This window comes from Natrix helvetica (genome assembly GCF_964273705.1).
Source record: "Natrix helvetica genome assembly, chromosome: 2".
NCBI lineage: Eukaryota > Metazoa > Chordata > Lepidosauria > Squamata > Natricidae > Natrix > Natrix helvetica.
In genome coordinates, this window is record NC_138552.1 from 261,528,340 (window position 1) to 261,548,264 (window position 19,925).

General features: G+C 33.5%; 2 protein-coding genes across 4 annotated transcripts in view; one reads left to right on the forward strand and one right to left on the reverse strand.

Annotated features, from left to right (window-relative positions):
• The window catches only part of VRK2 (VRK serine/threonine kinase 2), a gene marked incomplete at its 3' end in the record, with an annotated part of 62,405 nt that extends 51,726 nt beyond the window's left edge, over positions 1-10,679 (forward strand). For 2 of the 3 annotated variants that reach the window (XM_081942354.1, XM_081942355.1), the window contains exons 10-12: positions 883-941; positions 4,590-4,771; positions 10,440-10,679. In XM_081942354.1, the coding sequence (XP_081798480.1) occupies positions 883-941; positions 4,590-4,771; positions 10,440-10,679 (481 nt within the window). The remainder of the gene's footprint in view (positions 1-882; positions 942-4,589; positions 4,772-10,439) is intronic. The other variant, XM_081942356.1, reaches the window with a different exon arrangement.
• Positions 10,623-19,925, reverse strand: part of FANCL (FA complementation group L) — a 39,451-nt gene continuing 30,148 nt past the window's right edge. Inside the window, exons 8-14 of the mRNA XM_081942358.1 lie at positions 19,615-19,765; positions 18,751-18,834; positions 15,735-15,780; positions 15,575-15,656; positions 11,602-11,718; positions 11,015-11,086; positions 10,623-10,761 (exon numbers count right to left, since the gene is read on the reverse strand). Coding sequence (XP_081798484.1) covers positions 10,726-10,761; positions 11,015-11,086; positions 11,602-11,718; positions 15,575-15,656; positions 15,735-15,780; positions 18,751-18,834; positions 19,615-19,765 — 588 coding nt within the window. The 3' untranslated portion in view covers positions 10,623-10,725. The remainder of the gene's footprint in view (positions 10,762-11,014; positions 11,087-11,601; positions 11,719-15,574; positions 15,657-15,734; positions 15,781-18,750; positions 18,835-19,614; positions 19,766-19,925) is intronic.

Consider the following 19,925-nt stretch of genomic DNA (forward strand, 5'->3'; position numbering starts at 1 on the left):
TGTGGGCGTGCATTTGTTTTAGCACAGAAATATGTGGGCTCTGGGGTGGATTAAGCCTGTATAAGCAAGCAATTGACAAACAGGTTGACTTCAGACCAGCTTCTGAATACTATGAAATCTGCCAATGATGCCAGGATAGGGGTGAAAGCCACTGGAGACTTTCTAGTGAAAAAAAGCTAAAATATTGGGAGCTTCAAGGTCCATTTTTGGTCTGTCTCTTTAAATATTTTAATTTTTCCTCTGTTAAAAGTAATCTTTTAGAGAATATTTGAAGGCTGCGATAAGGACAAATTCCAACGTTTTCTCAGTCATTCCTTACCTTGTAGAAATAATTTTAAAGGTAAAAGAGGCACATTGGTTTGATTCATAGGTAGCATTCTCTGCTATAGAAAAGAGTGTACACCTTAACTTAGAAATTTATTAAGCAAGAAACTCTTTCATGATTTGGTGCAATTTTGGAATTACTTTAGATTGGTATTCCATATACTTACCTGAGAATAAGCCTCACTGAACTGAATAGATATAAATAGGAATACCAAATTTATCAAATACCATCAGTGTATAAAATCCATTTGTGAACAGCAAGGAGGAATCAGGTGAACTCTTTAAAATGCGGCTATTAATCTATACTTTAATAGAAAAGAAAGCAAATTTATCCTGGGAGGAATTTCTTCTCTTATAGTTACAAAACGTTTGGCAGGAACTCTTGTGAATTTATTTTCTTGGCCATAATTCTGTGTAGTCTAATATCTGTAAAGAGTTAATATAGAAGAGAGGGAGATTTGCTAACTATTCTTGGTTCCCAAAGAATTTGTTAGCTTCCAAAGGGAGGATTACCATTTTGCCCTCAATCTCACAAGTGGCTCATTCTTATGGTTCTAGGCTTCTTGATGAACTGCCTGATTCAGTAAGAAGGTGGGCTCCTGCAGGAGAAAATTGTGGTAAGTGTAAACACATGTGAGCATTATTATATTTCTCCCTTGAGGATGGCCACTCAAATTGCCTAGTTTATGACTCCAAATAGCCAATATTTCCATTTCAAACTTGGTTTGAAAATGCTGAAAGGTGCCCCTTCGCAGTGGTAGAGGAGAAAAGGATATGCTTCTGTTTCCTCCAAGCTTATCAAGCTATGGACCTGGTCAAAATCTCTTCCCCTTACTTTCTTGCTTCTACCTTCAGCTGGGCACAGCATACTGCAATGCCTTCTAGGGCAGGGGTGTCAAACTCAATTCCATTGATGGGTTGTGTTTAGGTTGTGTTTGACCTCGGGGGGGCGGGGTGGTTGTGGCCAGGATGGGCGTGGCCTCCTCGACATCACTCTGGTCAGGAGAACCTGTGGTGGCCCGAGTGCTCTGCCAGCGAAAACAGATCTCGGGAGGGCCACATGTGAATTTGACACCCCCTTTCTAAAGCTACTGTGAATGAAAAGAGTCTCTTACACCTTTCATAAAAGTGAACTATCCTTGATAAAATGGTCACCTCAATTCAAGTTGTTTTGGTGTTTTTCTAAAAGAAAAGAGTGATGTGTACTTTATAGACATGCCACAGAGATGTTTTTTTCAGTGAGAGATAAAGGAATAGATAACTAATGGTTTTTTTTTTTTTGTAAAATACCCACATCCCACAATAGGTAGCTGATTATGGTTTTGAAAAGAAGTTAGAAACAAGTGGATACTGAATACCATATGTATTTTTGTCTTGTTAAAGAACGGTGTTGCTGCTAGGTTGCTATCCTGCTTCTGTTTGTTCAATTTAACCTGTTCTATGATTCTGAGGCAAAATGTTCACACAAGAAGTTAAAATGCAGTAATTATATAGCATATACCAGCACACTATTCAGTTTGGCGAAACCTAAATTATTTTGTTAAAGACATGTAAAGCTTATTTGGAAAGAATGATTCTGCAAAATGTATGTTGCTGCAAAATATATATGTTATTTAAGAGCACTTTTATATTTCCTAATTGTTGCCAACATGGAATTTGCCTTTCTTTGTGGGAGATAAAAACTGGTTCAGTAGTGATACTGAGCCTCCATCACAATCACAAAGTCAGTTTCAAATCACCTCCCATTAACCTACATGCGATAATGGGTGGGGGTTGTTTTTTTTTGTCCCCATAATTGTATAGTGAATAGCATTTACCAAGACATTTCTACTTCCTTTAAGTTATTTATTAGGAAAACTTTCTTTAATGCAGTTTTAAAATGTTAAATAAATCACTATGAGTACATATGCTATTTTAATGCCAATTCCCCTTGCTGGAAACTCTTGAGTAATCTGTTTTAAGTGGCATGAATTATTTGGTGTAATCAGCAAAATTAGCCCCCTTCAGATTATGAACAGCAGTGGCATCAGTACTTGGTAATTCAAGTAAACAATGGCCATTGCAGTCTCCTTTAGAAGAGACTTGTTGACACTTTTAGAAGAACAGAATCTAGTGGAATTGTTTCTATAAAAACAATTATTCTTCAGCAAGATTTGTCCTATTGGCTTGAAAAGTTTTGCTAATGTTTCTAATAGTTCACTTGAAACAACTATTAAACTAAGCAGCCTATCATTTCTTACATTGCTCCCCAAAACCATTAACTATGGTACTTTCCCCGGATTAAAGATGAAATTTCTTCCAGTACTTTTTCTAATAGAGGTTGATTTAAGGACATGTAATACTGTTAAGAGATCAGCATTCATACATTTTGACTTGTCTGAGGTTGAATACCATCTGGTCCTGCCAACTGAATTTCAAGGAACTATTTATGTCACTATTTCAGTTTCTATGTGTATTAATTCAAATATGAATATTGTCATACATTTCCAGGATAATTCATTTAATTTCTCTGCAGTGCCTTGATAATTTTTTCATGTCCTTGTCTCCTTTACTACCCAACCGTTTATAACTTCATTAGAGGGTATTTCTATAATTGTAATCATTAATGCTTTTAGCCCAAATTGACCCATAATTATGTTGTGTTGTTTGTTGTAACCCATATTACGTCCTTGCATGCCTTCTGAGTTTATACTCCATTCTCTTGTTTTTTTATAAAGGATTTTTTTTTACTAGTAGCTTGTTAGATGTGTCAGCTTTGGGCTTGAAAATATTATCTAAGTTATGGTACACATTCTAACAGGGTCTCTGCTTATAAGCCTTTCATTTAAAAATTTTTTTTGACAAGTTTCTTACACTGGACTTCCCTATTTTTATTTCGTTCTAAGTTACTTTTGCTGACAAGCCCATTTCCTTTGGTTTGCTAACACATCTTATGAAAAAAAGGATTAAGATGTCTTCAGATTGAGTCCAGTTTTGATCACTAGGCAGGTTTTTTTTTGACAATAATATTGATGCAATTTCTCATTACCTTATTTTAGAATTTTTAAAAAAACTTCCAATAAGCCTAAAATTCTCTGGTAGGCTTCTCTCCGAGCAGTAAGCAGGTCTGAGTCTAGTTAACCTTTTTAGCCCAGGAAGATTGGTCGGGTGCTGCCATTGGCTGAGACCTTATCTGATTTTGGGTCTCTTTATATTTAGCTTCCCTTTGTTCAATGAATAACTGTATGAAGACAATTGTTCTGGATATCCCCTTTATTAGATGTGGAATGCACATTTTGCCATTTTATGGGAAGATTACTGCTTCCACTCTACATAAAATATCTCTTTTTTAATGTAATATTCAAATAAATCTAATACTTTTTGTGAGTTGTTTGAAAATAATTGATATATAATCTGAGTGGCTCACAAGAACATAATAGTTTATTTATAATCCACTTTTGGAACTTGTTCTTAAGATGGAAAAAAAACATGCTACAGATGTAATAGCAGCCACATCAATTGCATTTTTGAATGTTAATACTACAAAAATGCAGGGAAGTCAAGAGATCATAAGGCAAGTTATAAGACAGAGATAGCATGACTTGTACCTTGGATCAAATATTGACTGCAAATTGTGTTTATTTTCTTTCACTTTAATGAACAATGTGATTGTCTCCAATTCTTCTCAACTAGGTTGATACTAAGTAAAGGGTTTATTCCTACATACTCACTTTTACTTTAAAGTTATGCATTTGAGTTTTCTATCCCTACCCCATCTTTTTTCTTTTCAGATGTATCCTTCTAGAATAAAATCTGGAGTTCAGTATTACTAGCCCTATGCTCCAAGTTTGTACTTCATCCATATTTCAATATGTTCATGTTACATGTCATGAAATAAACTGGTGTTTGTATTTATTTGTAGTCTTGTAGAAACATCAACTTTTTCAGCTACTTATTCCAAACTGTCAAGTACTACATTAAGCTAATGCACATCTGTTTAATTGGTCAGTAGAATGAACCTAAGTGGGCCATGATGTAACCAGTGATTATAGTGACATGAAAAGCAATATAAACTTTGCATTATTTCTTTGAATTTTTTGAAAACGCCTGATAAAATATGTGTATTTGATACAGTGGAAGAATCTATAGTTGTCACCAAGGCATTTGATTAGACAATGTTGAAAGTAGAATGAGAAACTAGAGAGACACATACCTTAATCTAGTAAACACTTGTGCAATTAAAATTAATTATTTGTGTGCATTAACTGGCCTGTTGTTTTTTCCAGGTGAAATAGTCAGATTTTTAAAAAATGTATCCAATTTAACATATGATGAAAAACCCCAATATGAAATATTGAGGAAAATCCTTTTGAATGGCCTGGAACAAAAAGGAATTTGTTACATGGAGATGCTGGATTTACCCTCTGTTCAAACCTCTCTAAATGAATGCATAATTCACCACAGGAAAGTAAGTAATGAAACAATAAAGGTCAAGTCTAAATAAATAAGATATAATAAATACATCTTGTAAAGATTAGTTAACTTTAAATCAAATTTAATATTTTGGGAAATTAAACTTGTAGGAGTGTATGAGATGTCTTTTTCAAATTATTCCTTTTAATTGCTAAATTGAAAATGTGATAACTTGAGGGAAATGGAAGAAAGAAAACAAGAGGGGAGGATCAAAGAGAACCGGTATGTCCTTAGCAGCTAACAGAACCTGACTGAAAAGCTACAGTTCGAACAGGTTAGTACATAGATTGAAGATCTCCTTGAAATATCAATAGACTAGACTGGGGATGGGAGAACGATTCCAGAAGGTGGGAGTAAGCAATCATGCTTTCAGAGGGACTGCATCAATATTTCCATGAAGCTGTTCAGTACTAAGCTTGCTTTACAGGAGTTTCACCTTGGAAGAGCTTCATATTATTGCTAGAGACAGGTTAAGATAGTCAATCCATTCACTTGGGAGTAAAAAAGGACTCTATGGTATCTAAGTAAACTGTAAAGTAGATTATGCTACATTTTTGAGCATTAATTTCTGATTTAAGGTGTGGAACAAGCAATGTTCAGTGTTAAAGTGCTAAACCTTCAGATTAGATAATCTAGTACATTATTAAACTTTGACATTTTCTTGGATAGGTTCCAAAACAGAATGTCACACTCAAGTTGGGTTATAGTCTTCCTTGGAGCAGATATGTTTAATTTCATTTTCTTTCTGCCTAATATAGTTTGGGTTCTGTGATATTTGTGAATCATGAATGCCAGCAACTTTCCACAGACTATATTTAAAGCAGTTACTTTTTATTGCTCCAGCTATTTCATTTTCTCTATCGCTAGCACCAACCTTGAGATTTTATTTTTTGGCCATATTTTCATTCTTGCCTTCCAAAAGCTTTATACTTGGATTGTGATATGTGTCTCAATATAAATGAACTGTGATACCATAGTGCTCCTTATTTGTGGGTTATTGGAAACTTACAGTAATAGTAGTAGTAGTAATAACAGTAATAACAAATCTTTATTATTAATCTTGGATTACTATGATTAACAGCATTTCCCAACCCCAATTAAAAACATGAGAAGGTTGTCTCTTGCCATATGGATAAGTCTGAAGTCTTTGTTGATGAGTATTCATTAAGGCAAGGTCAAGATGTCATTCAGTTTTAATATCCCTAGTGAACTTTGGACTGTCACAATAATATATTAGTCAAAAAATGTGGGATGCAAACTAAAGTGACTGATCGGCTGTAAGATAAATGGTGATCCAGATCTTAATGCACAGATGGTTTTGGTTTGCTGAATTTTGTAGCTGTTGCAACTGAAGACATAAAATAGCAGCCTAGTCATAAATTAGCTCTTTGGAAGCCAAACCTTGGCACCAAAGCTTTACAACCTTCAATTAGTAGCAAAAGAAGTATTTGAATAACTCTGGTATTGACATTGGTAGGTCTGCATAGTAATCATTCCTAATAGAAGAGAATCTCTGTTTGAGGGGCTTTTGCATGGCTAATTAACTACCACTGAGAATATGTAATTTTTTCATGATCTTCCGATTGTCACCTTTCTCTCATGATACAATTACATTTTATTGTAGCAAGTGTCTTTGGAAACCCAATTGTCAACACTATTTACGTTGCGCAGAAAAGCAGAACAAAAGTTAATGTTTAATAAAAAGCCACTGGATTTTGATCTTGGTAATTGCCAAGACTTTTTTTCCCAGAGTTTTATAGACTTTGGGTTTTTTTTTCATCACTTTTTCCACAAAGCAAAAAGCTATTTCCTTGCTGCTGTGGTTGCCATTTAATCTAAATTAATTGGAGCAGCTTCTTTTTGTATCTCTGATTGGTACAATTTTCTAAAGTTAATTGAAATATGCACATTTTTAATTAAGAAATCTGCTTTTTGACAAAGTTTACTTCTTCTTTCATCTGTAAACACAGATCTAAGTTATAGTCACTGATTCTATTAAAGCTATAGCAATAGCCTTACTATTCTTAATAATTCTACTTTAAAAGCTCCTCCTGGACCATAATCCTCTGAAACAATGTCCAAGGATTTATAGGAGCTCCTTGTAAAATGAAGCAGACTTCCATTCTCAGATTCAGCCTCCTGCCTCCTCATTCTTCTCCAAGCTTTTCCTGCTTTGGAAATCTAAAAGTTACAGTATAAAATGCCAGAATAGGACATCCAAAGATTCACAAGTCTTATCAGTTTTCTCATGTCTAGGACTTGGGAGAAAATTTAGACCAATTTGCTTATACTTATTTTAAATATCAGAAAATAGTTTAACACCATTAAGTGCTCTTCATTATTTTACAATAGCTTCTTACAATAAGATGACACAGCCTGCATATATTATGTCTTGTGATATAGATTGTAGTTGGGTGTATGTATGTATGTATGTATGTATGTATGCATGCATGCATGCATGCGTGTATGTACATGTGTGTATATACACACACACACACAAAAGTACAGGAAAAAATCAATCAATTACTAAGAGAAATAGTGAAATTGGCATTGTAGAAACTTGATTAATGAATAATAAAAATAAATAAATTAGTGGTGGATTTGGCTGAGAACAAGGAGTGGAATTCTAGCCAGAGGCTGTGGTCTGCAGACATCTTGGACATGTGAGGGATTTTTTTTCCCTTTGAGCTGCTTGTTTGTATGTCACAATAAACCTGCTTTTAAAGCTGTATTATGTTTCTGTTTTGCTTTTGCCATGCAAGCTTGCAGTGGTGAGGGGAAGGGGTTTCAGAGAAACAAACTTAACCTCATCTGTTGCAATTATTTGCAACAACAATTATATTAATAAAATATTTTAGTTGTGTGTGAGGAGGTGCAATATATATTCTGTGCTGGTATAAGGAAGGCAGTAAAACTAAAGGCGAGGAAGGTGTAGAAAAGAAATTAACAGCATCACTTATCCCAGTTGAAATTCCTATATGATTTCAATATAGGAATGGGTTACAGAATTGTGTTAGGCAATGATTAATCTAAAAGTGGAAATTTTTCTGTGGGTTAGCTTAAAGCCTGTCTTAGGTTACACTACAGTATTGGCATCAAGCAAATCTTGATATGAAAATGGGATATTGGGTTGCTGTTAGTAAGTACATATAAACCTCATTATAAAAAAAATGTCAATTGTCACAGCTTGTTACTATGTGTTGCAAAAAACAAGTCTATTTTTATAGAAAGCTTCCACTAATTCCAAATTTGATATGTGGGATCTATTCTTAGTCAGTTTTTACCAATGCAATTGCTTCAGATCTGTTCAAATAGAAAAAAACGAGATCTGCAATTCAGATTTGGGATAGAACACATAAACTTCCATATTAAAGTATTGTAGCATTGAATAATTTATATATGACAAAAATTTTGTACCAGGTGTATTTTACTTTATTTTAATACTTAAAAATGTGTGGCTTGATATGTCATATATGGTAGCAAATACAATATATTTCATTTTGTCCTGTTCATAACATACAAAAAAAAGATGGAAGGTAGCAGAAGCAGAGATTTAATAATATTGGCAAGAGTTTATAAAAAGTGATTATTCCTTTAGTTTGCTATATGTGTCTGGTGTTTGTCATAATACAGTAAATCTTTGATTAAACAAATAAAGACACAGGGTTGCTTCAAAGCTGAATGTTTGCTAAATGATGAATGGGATTTTTCTAGCCTAGAAACACTTATATGAAAGAAAAACAACTTTACCGATAGCAGTGAATTATTGCCTTAAGTCGTTCAATTTTGGCAAAACTCAGATTCTGGATAGCCACCAAACAGTTACATTAAAATTAGGTTTGTATTGGTGTGGTGATAAATATGGGAATTAATACCTACCTAGATAATTTTAAGTTCTGTGGCTTGGAATATCTTAAAAAAGAAAAAAAGACTGGCATAAAAAAAGATACATACTCATTGCCCAATTAAAACATTTCCCCTGGTATTTGGAACAAAAAAATTAAATCTATTTTGTAAAAATAGATTTAAAGAATTGGAAATGACAAATCTTTGCCCATTCTCTGCAAATAATTCACAACTCTTGCCTCTTGTGTAGAATACTGGAATTGGAGATACACATTTAAGTGTGTGCTTCATCCAGTGCATTTTATTTGATGGTCTTAGTGCATTGCCAATGCATCCTACTTTATAACTCTTACTCCATCTAAACATTGATATAATTTGCTAACCTTTCTAATTCCTTTTGCTGTTACTGCTCTTTTCTAGGTTGCACAGCACAAATGCATTTTGCAGCTGTTCAGATTTCAATTTAAACAGTCCGCTGATACATGTAAACCAACAGCTTTAATATAATAAGGAATTTTAAAGGAAGAGGCATAAGGAAACCAAGAGATATTGCCTATCAACATATTATAGATATATAATATGCTTTTATTTAAAAGCTTAGAAAAATATTTTAGTTAGTATTTTCTAATTTGTGACACTGATATTAAAATATAGTATGTTAATTATTGACAAACTTGGTTTTACTAAACCTTTCTCCTAAAGGTTACTAACAGTCATCTCGAATTCTCTAAAAAAATACTGAAACTATCTTTTTAAAGTAATGCTGCCTTAGGAAAGCAAATTGTAATAATCTTAAATAGCTGCTAATTTCATAAAATTTGTCTATTCCTTGCATGGTTGCATTAATGTTAGCAATGTTTTTTCTAGTATTGTACATGATCTATTTCATGTTAGGTCTCACTCAAGTTCTTTTAACATAAAACTAATTCGGTGGATGAAGGCTGCAGCAGTACTGTATCATTTCATGGATTGCACTCAGGATGGCTTAATCTGTACATTTAATAAGCTCATTTGCTGATGCTGACACTGAAGCAAATTAAAGGACAAGAAAGCCAACTAGAGAACAAGGAATTTTTTAATCTTAGAAAAGCCACTGCACAAATGAAAAGTAGCCAAATACAAGATAAGCCAGTACTGATATGATTGAATAAGTTTACTAAAGCTTAAATGGTGAGTTTGTTATGTTGTCTTAAATTGTTCGTTAAAACTTTGTGGTTTTTTCATTTTTTACTTTTTTCTTGAAGAACATGAAGTACAGATGATAAATGGAAATCAAGTATATATTTGTCCTAAAATACATACTTTCAATGAATATGGAAGTATTGCTAGAAATTACTATCAAACAAATAATATGCCTGAGTCCTTTTGGAAAAGGGCGGCATATAAATCCAAATAAACAAACAAACAAACAAACAATAATGCTCCAGAAAGATGCTACCAGGGCTAACAAGCCACTAAGAACAAATATTCTCCACACTGTACAAAAGTTGACATGTTAGTATTCTAGTATATGATTATTCACAAAGTGCTTGCTTGAGACAAATTTCAGTCTTGTCGAAGTGGAATATCTAACCCCTAGCCACAGTTTGCAGCAAAACATACTTAAAAAAAGACTCTTCACATACATCTTTTTGATCATTCCAATTTATTGTTTTTAAAAAAGAAAATCAATGATGTAGTTACTATTTTTAGTTAGCGTTGGTAATATAAGGGAATAACAAAGGGGAAAATACCTAGACAACCTCTCTAGCAACAAAGTACTGAAAATTTGCTCTTGGACAAATTGCCACTAGTAATGTTTTTGCCTTCTTTTTCAGGACTATGTAAAATCATTGCCCTGGACAGATTCCTGCAGTTCTTTCCAGAATTTTGAAGAAAATTGTAGAGAAAATGGAATCACATATTCAGCAGTCCATCGACCAGAACGTGTTCAAAGTCTGACTAGCTCTTACACATGCTGGCCCCCTCAGATTGGACTGCAGGGAAAACTGTTTCAGTATATTGTGGCTATTGTTGTCCTTGTCTTCTTAATAATGCTATCTCTCTATTTCCTTTGATACCTTCTCCAGTAAGTGCTCAGGAAATGCAGTTATCCATTTGTATTCAGATTTTCTTAGTAGATATTTTCAGTGTGATTTGCTGGAATAAATTTGTTTCAAAAGCAAAGTTATCTTATGCACAGATTAAGGTATAAAGTTGCTTACAATATTTTCCAGTATTTTACAAAAACCATCAGATTTTAAACATTTGAAATATACACCATTCCCAAAACTTCCAAGTTTAATGCTTTGTACACTGAGATACCCTACAAGCCTATAATGAAGTTTCCCATGAATTACAATTGTATTATTTTCAAATTTATTTGGAAGCAGTTTTATTCATCTTTGCTTACCTTACTACAATATGGGCATTCACCAAATATGATATTAAAACTTTGTCGACTTGAAGGGAGCCCACGTAACCACTGGAGAGTAAAATAAGATGTTATTTGCTGCATTTGAAGATAGATGATAGCTATGAAAATGTTACAAACAAGATAAGCATCTCTCCTGTTCAAGGCTTTAAATCGAGTACATTTTGATCCATATGTGTGTGTGTCTCACACACACACACACACACACACACACACACACACACACACATCTTATTTGGAGTGAAATTGATTTCCTTAAGAGAAAGAATTATGTTAGTTTGGTTATACTTAGGGTTACATTTGTTTTAAAAAATAATTCTAAGACTCATCTAAAAGTAGAATTTGCAATAATTATTACTTAAAAGATTGAGAGATAAAATTAATAGCAAACAATGATGCATAACAGTGAGCAGTAATATTCTATATCAGTATACATTATTGTTGTAAAAATCTACTTGTTCTCTACTAAGCAATTAGATTCCCGCTAGTTTTAAATTAGTACAGCTACTGCATGGAGTTAAATGCCTAGAACACAAGATAATATTGAATGATTTTGATAATCATACCTCATATAAACAAACTTGATGAAAAGTTTGACCACAATGAGAGTCATCACAAACCTGGTCTGGAATAGCCCCATCTAGACGATAAGCATAGCAAATACCACAATCCGTAGAGAAGTCCTTAAAAATATAATAGAACTGTATTAGTGAGGTGGCTGGGTGTAGTATATGCACTGCACCCAAACCAAAGTTCATCCAGGATTTATAAAAAACACAAATAGCAGAGGTTATACAACACACTAAAGCAACCCAAATTACATGATGGCTCAACAGCTTTTCTAAAGTTCATCAATAATGTCAAGTTGTAATACCTATTAATATTTTCTTTAAAAAATCATGTACTTTGACATTAATTTTATTAATTTTATATAATACTGTACAATATAACTTTATAAGTTATATGAGAATTTATGAGGCAATCTGGTTACTTATATTACAAACTTTTTGCACGTGCACAAAACACCCTCTCTCAGCGAACCAGTAGTAAACCAGTTAGGAACCCACCACTGGTCTGCAAATATACAGGGTTGTTGTGGGTTAATTAAAGACTTTCTATTGTGTTTGGAAGCCCACAGGGGAGGGTATTTTTAAGCAGTTGAGTAACTTATTGAGAAATTTTCCTAATGCTTATTATTGACAATTACAATATAGCAGTATATTGGGAATAACAGCAAAGAACGGGATCATAAACTTGATTGTGACTAAGCTTTAGGGGACCTTTCTGGGAAAGGCTCTAAAGCTGGGAAAGATAGAAGAAAAGAAAAAAGGTTGACCAGCAGCAAGGCAGATAGTTACAGAGGCAATGAATGCACCATTGGACAATCTGAATAACCAGGTTGGAGAAAATTGTTATGGAGAAAATCTATAAGGTCATTAAGAGTTGACAAAGATTGAAGGTACATATTCAAAAGAGAAATTTCTGAAACATGGTAAGGAATTTATTCCCTAAAATGGATTATAGATGAGATAAACTATTGTGCTATCCATTTTGTGCTGTATCTCATCTGATTCCAAAAGGATGCTTCAGAGTTTAGGGATGTGAACAAGAGCTGTTTGCAATTTTTTAAAGCAGTTATCCCTTTTCCCAGAATCAAAGGGGTGGCCTGCCATAGTGAACAAATAACCCTACAAACACAGATCCTTTAAGGAGCTGCTGCCTAATATAATGTGACAAAATTAGTGGAGCAGAGGAATGCCGTCAATATAATTTACTTGGACTTCAGTAAGGCATTTGATACCTACTACTAGATAAAGTAGAATAATGTGGGTTAGACAGCATCACCACCAGATGGATTCATAACTGGCTGACCAACCGCACTCAACATGTAGTCCTCAATGGAACGGCATCTTCATGGAGGGAAGTATGCAGTTGAGTACCCCAAGGCTCTGTTTTAGGCCCAATACTCTTCAACATCTTCATCAATGATTTGGATGAGGGAATAAATGGGGAACTCATCAAATTTGCAGATGACACCAAGCTGGCAGGAATATCCAACACTCCAGAAGATAGGCTTAAGGTACAGAAGGATCTTGACAAACTTGAACATTGGGCACTATCTAATAAAATGATAATAAAATTCAATGATGGAAAGAGTAAGGTTCTACATTTAGTCAAGAAAAATGAAATGCACAGGTACAGTATAGGTGGTACCTTGCTCAATAGTAGTAACAGAGAGGGATCTTGGAGTCCTAGAGGACACCCATTTAAATATGAGCCAGCCAGCCAATATGAGCAGTGTGCAGCAACTGCCAAAAAAGCCAACAGTTCTAGGCCACATAAACGGATAGAATCAAGATCACGTGAAGTGTTAATACCACTTTATAATGCCTTGGTAAGGCCATACTTGGAATACTGCGTTCAGTTTTGGTCGCCACGATGTAGAAAAGATGTGGAGACTCTAGAAAGAGTGTAGAGAAGAGCAACAAAGTTTAGGGGACTGGAGACTAAAACATATGAAGAACAGTTGCAGGAACTGGGTATAAAAGAAGGACTAGGGGAGACATGATAGCAGTGTTCCAATATATCAATTCGCCAAGGCATCTGTGTAGAACAAGAAGCAATGGGTGGAAACTAATCCAGAGAAGCAACTTAGAACTGAGGAGAAATTTCTTGACAGAACAATTAATCAGTGGAACAGCTCGCCTCCAGAAGTTGTGAATGCCCCAACACTGGAAGTCTTTAAGAAGATGTTGGATAGCCATTTGTCTGAAACGGTATAGGGTTTCCTGCCTAAGCAGGGGTTTTGACTAGAAGACCTCCAAGGTCCCTTCCAACTCTGCTGTTGTATTGTATTGTATAATATTGTTTCTACATGTACTCCAAATCCACCTTTTAATCTGATCTGAACCACCAGAGAGTTCATTTTGTAAATACCTGGCAGTGCTTGCAAGAGTCTAGGTTGTATCCATTGGGGGAACATTTGTATAAAATGGAACCTTCAAGGTCATATGTGAATGGACCTATATCCCACAATCCCTCACACATGAAACAAAGATATATAATTGTTTTGAAATAGAACAAAGTGAAAGAAGGAAAATTTATAAAAGAATCATAATTATTTCTAAAAGTGAATGTGCTATTATTATATTGGTAGAAAATAAAACTAAAGGGATTAAAGGAAGCATGCCTTATTGTGCATGTCTCATATGGGATGGAGCTCCTACCAGGAAATCCCATTAAGTTCTAGATTGTTCTGATTGGGCTCTTGTTTTATCCCATGTGAGATAATCACAGAGCTACAATGAAGAACTAATCTTAAACTTAATTGGTTAAAATACACATTACTGTTTCTTATTAATTGTGTCTTTTAAAGCAAGTTTAAATGTTTTAATCAGTATTTATAAAACTTGTATGTGGTAGCCACCATTTTAGATGAGACAGTGTTTTTTTCTAAAATAGTAGATATATATGCATCACCAGAGGCCATCTAGAAATAAGTATTCTTTTTTCCCATCCAGTGTTTTATTTGCATGCAAATTTAACTATTTGTATTCTTCTTTAATTAACTAAGATCTTTCAATCAGCTTATAGTTTTACGTTTTATCACTCACAGGATGATAAAAATAATGAGACCCAAGGCAGGATACATGGACAAATATTGCCTTTATGATATTCTACTACATATTTTCTATTAGTAGACTGAAGATAGGAAATTATAGCATATAAAGATTCAAATGGAGCTTTGATTAATCTCATGCAATTCCTTTCTCAACTGATCTTGATGTATACATCTTTTTATAAGAAAGGGCATTAGGTGATATGAAAGCTCTCAAATTACGGTGACCTACCAATGTGTTATTGCAGAGTGTCACATATAATATGTGCAAGATCTTACAAATTCTTCATGAATAAACAACATCATAAAATGATACTGAGATGTTCAAAAATTATACCTAGTCAGAGCATTTACAAACACGACATTCTACGGGCAAGGAAGAAACCATATCTTTCCCGATTTTTAATTATTACTGTCATTCACTGTGAGCAAATGCAAACACTAAATCTGAATAGGAGATCTCCAATAATTAAGATGCAGTTTACCATTAGAGGTTTATGGATTTTTAGAGTCCAAAGGCCTTCCTGCACAGCTACCCAACATAAATAGACCATATTTATTTAACTTATTCTCAGAATATAGATGATAGATAGATGATAGATGATAGATAGATAGATAGATAGATAGATAGATAGATGATAGATAGATAGATAGATAGATAGATAGATAGATAGATAGATAGATAGATAGATAGATAGTTTGGTATCAGAATTAATTTTAAATGTAATACATTTAATGCAAAAAATACAAAAACTCCACACATGGACACAAAATCTCCTTTAAGGAATAGAGGGAGAACAGTCCCCCATGTATAAGTAGACATTTTTCAATAATCTATAGTCTCTTTGAAAAATAGTTGTTTTATTTCCAAATATGTAGTATTCAAGCATGGTGAGCATACAAAGTATGAGATGACTTACAGTTTTTTCTAGAGCTTCTCGAGATGGAAAATCAATTTCTAAAATCTCTTTTAAATTTTTTAATAAACTATTTTCCGGGTTCCTAAAAAAGGAGGAAATAGTATTATAATTATGTTAATTAAATTACGAACCAAACATATTTACAAGCAGATATACTTACCACATATGTACATTGCTATTCAGCTTGATTTTCAACGGATTTACCACTGAAAACAAATTATGCATAAGTTTACATTTTTCACAAGAAAACATTTTTCAGAACATCTAATCCATGAAGGAGTGGTGGTTCTATAGTTCATAGTTGGCTGCTTAATTTTGCAGATCATGGAGTCATGATCAAGAATGTCTTTTTCATTCATACACAACTTTTCTCATATTGAGTCACAAAGCAGCTGCCTTTATAAGAGAAGTTATAAATTAAATAATTAAGATAATAATGACGTTTGCAATGGAATGAATGTCCGGCATGTGTTCTCAAATTCAAACCAAAGAACTGCACCACTATGTAATTTTAATGCATATGCATCATGTATGTAACATATCTTCAATATTCCATTTTTTCAGTATCTCTACACAATGTTGTACATGTGAGTATGAGAGTTGGTTTGAATAAATTGTCTTCATTTTCAAGGGTTTGCTGCTGCTTACATTAGATATGAGATATTTTTCAGAATTATTTGGAGCTGAACTCATCAACAAACACATAATGAAAATTTATATAAAGAGATATGCATATCTGACGTACTTGATAATGTAGCTCTAGAATTTCTCAATTTACATATTTGACTAAAAATAATTTGAGCAAATTTCTGAAGGAATGCTTCCAACTTTATTTATAATATTATTATGAATTTTATCTCCGTCTCAAAGAAAATTAGATAGCTTCAGAACATTTCTGCATGAACTTAAGTGGCTTTTTCCAAATTAATTTGGAAAATCCCAAATCTGTACAACTTGTCCCAGTTTCACTAAACCAATCAGATTTGAATGGCTATTTTGCTTGAAGCCAAGTGATTTCTCCACATGAACTGGAAATTTTCACCTTTTTCAAGGGTATATTTTAGAGGAATTATTTGATCAAATCATCCCACTGAAGTTTGCACAATCCCACTAAAGAAGCACCTCTGATCTTGATAAAACATCTTGGTAATTTAGCCTTCTCAATTCTGTGCACTTATTGCTGCCTTCACACAAGAACTGAATAATTTGCTTTTGATCTGTCTAATGATAATAGACAGACAGGACAAGACAAATATCCCTGCATTAAAACAGAGCTCAAGTCTACAATGGAAGCAAAGGCAAAAAGGAAAAATGGCCCTATTGGAATCATAAGAACTGTCCCTTGAGAAAAAACAATTTTGTGGATAAAGATTGAGAGAACTGTTTTGTATAGCTTACTTTTATTCCTATACCTGTGTGTGCTTTAAAAAATTAAGATTCTTGTGGTTCACTAATGTGCTAATTTAGAAATCAAGAATGCATTCACAGACCTCTCAACATTTATGACATAATTAATCTGCATTAAATGATGCTAAGAATCACTTCTTGCTTAAAAATATGTTAAGTGCCTTCCTGGGTCATATAAATCATTTAATGATCTAAACAAGTAGCAGATCCTGCGTGGCGTATATTCTGCCCATTTTTGATGCAGGCCCTTGTAACATATTTAGAAGGATACTTGGAAGGATTATGGGTTTGACCTGAACACACACTTTAATAAGGATTTTGAATATTACGTATCATCTATTCCTTACAATGTCTATAAAAAGATATAAAAGAAAGGTGAGGGCCAGATCAATTTAATGATAAGCCCTGTGGAAAGCCTTTGAAAAAAATGCTTTCCAACTTACAAGCTCTACTTGAAAACAATGGTTTGATAAATTAACACTACTTTTAATTCACCCAATGGCACTCAGATAGAAGCAACATCAGTTAAACCCAACTTACAATCAGATGGATTGGAATCTAATTTGTTGCTGGTAGATTTGAAGGGAAAGGAGCCTGGTTTGGAAATTGCAGGCTGGTTAGAGAAAGGCATGAACTCAATGGCAGAATTGATGAGTGATGGATTGGACTTTCTTAAGAAGATTAATGGAGTTTGGGGAATAAACTTATTATATCCAATCAGAAAACAACTGAAGAGATGTTGCATTTCAACTTGTAGGAAGAGTCTTTGAACAATAAATGCTATGGAGTTCTGTGGAGATTCTCAATTATCAGGTCATAATTGTCTCAAAGGTGCTTTTTTCTTCAAAAGGCAACTGGACTGTTTTTTCCTTGAAGAAAATTCTCTTGGATAAGAAGCGAAATGTTTTCTTCTTCTTCCTCATGGAAAAAACAGTCCAGTTTCCTTTTGAAGAAAAAAGTACCCCTGAGACAAATGCTGTGGAAATATTTAAAACAGAGATTTATGACTTTGGGGAATGAGAAGCAATTGTTGGGAAAGATTCCAATTAAAACTTTTAAGGAAAAGTTTTAAGGAAAAGTTTTATTATTAAGAATTAATCAAGGATATTTGATGCTAGATGGATCAGAGATGGTTGTAGGGTAAACAGAGGTGTTGAGGTTCGTAACATTGTGAGACTGCCGGGGGGGGGGGGAGATTATTATTGCTGAAATATATTTATCGCTATTCAACTGGGGGGACGATGACAATATATGTTCGTGTTTTTTATGCACATTTCCCCTTCTATAGTTTTGCTTTGTTCTTGCATATTTTTCCTTTTGCTTGGAGTTTGTATTGTAACTTTGTGAATAAAATTTTTAAAAAATCATCAAGACTTGGACATAGGAATTAAGCATAATGATAGGGAGTTATCCACTTCCCTCCAGTCATAATTATATTCCCAATATTGTCCTGCAGTTCCGCTATTACTGAGGCATGGGAAGTGATGTATAACACTTTATACAACATGTTCTTCACATGGCATGTCTGCTATTTTGCAGTTAAATGCATACAAAAGTATAAATTGCTTTATATATTGAATGTTTAATCATTTCTTGAAATATATATATATATATAATTTTATAAAAAATGTGTTGATGTTATTCTGTATTGCTTGCCTGAAACAAAAATATTCAGTTTACCATACATAAAGTTTTATTTATACTAGCATAAAATATTATAGAAAAAGAAATAGAAATAGAAAAAAAAAGAGAAACAGGATGCATCCTACCATGGTCAGCTCCAAGAAAGTAACACTCAGGAAGCATGGTGGGGTGTCTGGGATCTACCTCTATATTAAGGGAAATGTTGCTTCCTGAAATAGATAGATACATATTAAAGAATATAGCTATCCAATCTATTTTTTTAGAAAAAATATTATTATATAATTATTATTAATTGTACAATTGTGCAGTTTCCCAAAACTACAAGAATTAAAATTCAACCTTTGAATTCAAAATACTTATCTACTTCTAAATCTGTATGTGAAAGTGAGTAGATTTTAGTATCTTAGTATGTAACAAGTCCAGAATGACTTGACCTTTCTACCTACTTCCTCCTTATTTCTTAATATTGATAATTTGAAGTCATTTATCAATTAGATCAACTAGACATATTTCAGTACATTTGAAATGCATGTATTTCTATAAAAATACAGTAATTAAATATAGCTAGTTCAAGTATTCACAAAAATTACATGTGGTGGGTATATTAGGAAACCTTTCCTTCTGTGCTTTAAAAGCTGATATAAAAAAGTATGGTGTGTGTGTGTGTGTGTGTGTGTGTGTGTCTTCCAAAATGAAAGGTTTGCTGAAAAAAGTATATATCCCCAAAAAGTGGAATATAAACCAACTGGAAGTTATGACCCACAGTTTGAGAAGATCTGTAAAAAGTTGTTATTACTATTACTGTTATAACTATACATAAAACATAATACCAGGGAAAGTGAGAGGTTAGGGAAGTCATAATCTAAATTTTGAAATGTTATGTGTAATAGAAGAAAAAAGCTCCTTTGGTAGAAACATGATTTTTTAAAAGTTTTGTTTATCTCTCCTAACCACTAAAGTCCCTAGGCAGTTATCTTTTTTATTTTTACCAATTGCAATCCTTCGCCTTGTGGAGCTCCTTGTGGGTTTCTCTGGCTCAAGGACCCAGGTCTTCTCATCAATTTCATCTAGAACATCCCAAAACTCCTTCAGTGATTCTAATGTTGCCAAGAACTGACTGTGAATGCTCAGTAAGGAACTCTAGTATGGAAGGAAATTGTAAGAAATATTATAAGTGCCCTTTAACAAAGCAATACAGAACTACTGTTTATTCTTTCAACTTTTCAAAATCTAGCACACAATTATAAAACACATATATTACAATTATACATAATGCATACATGTATAATTATATATGTAT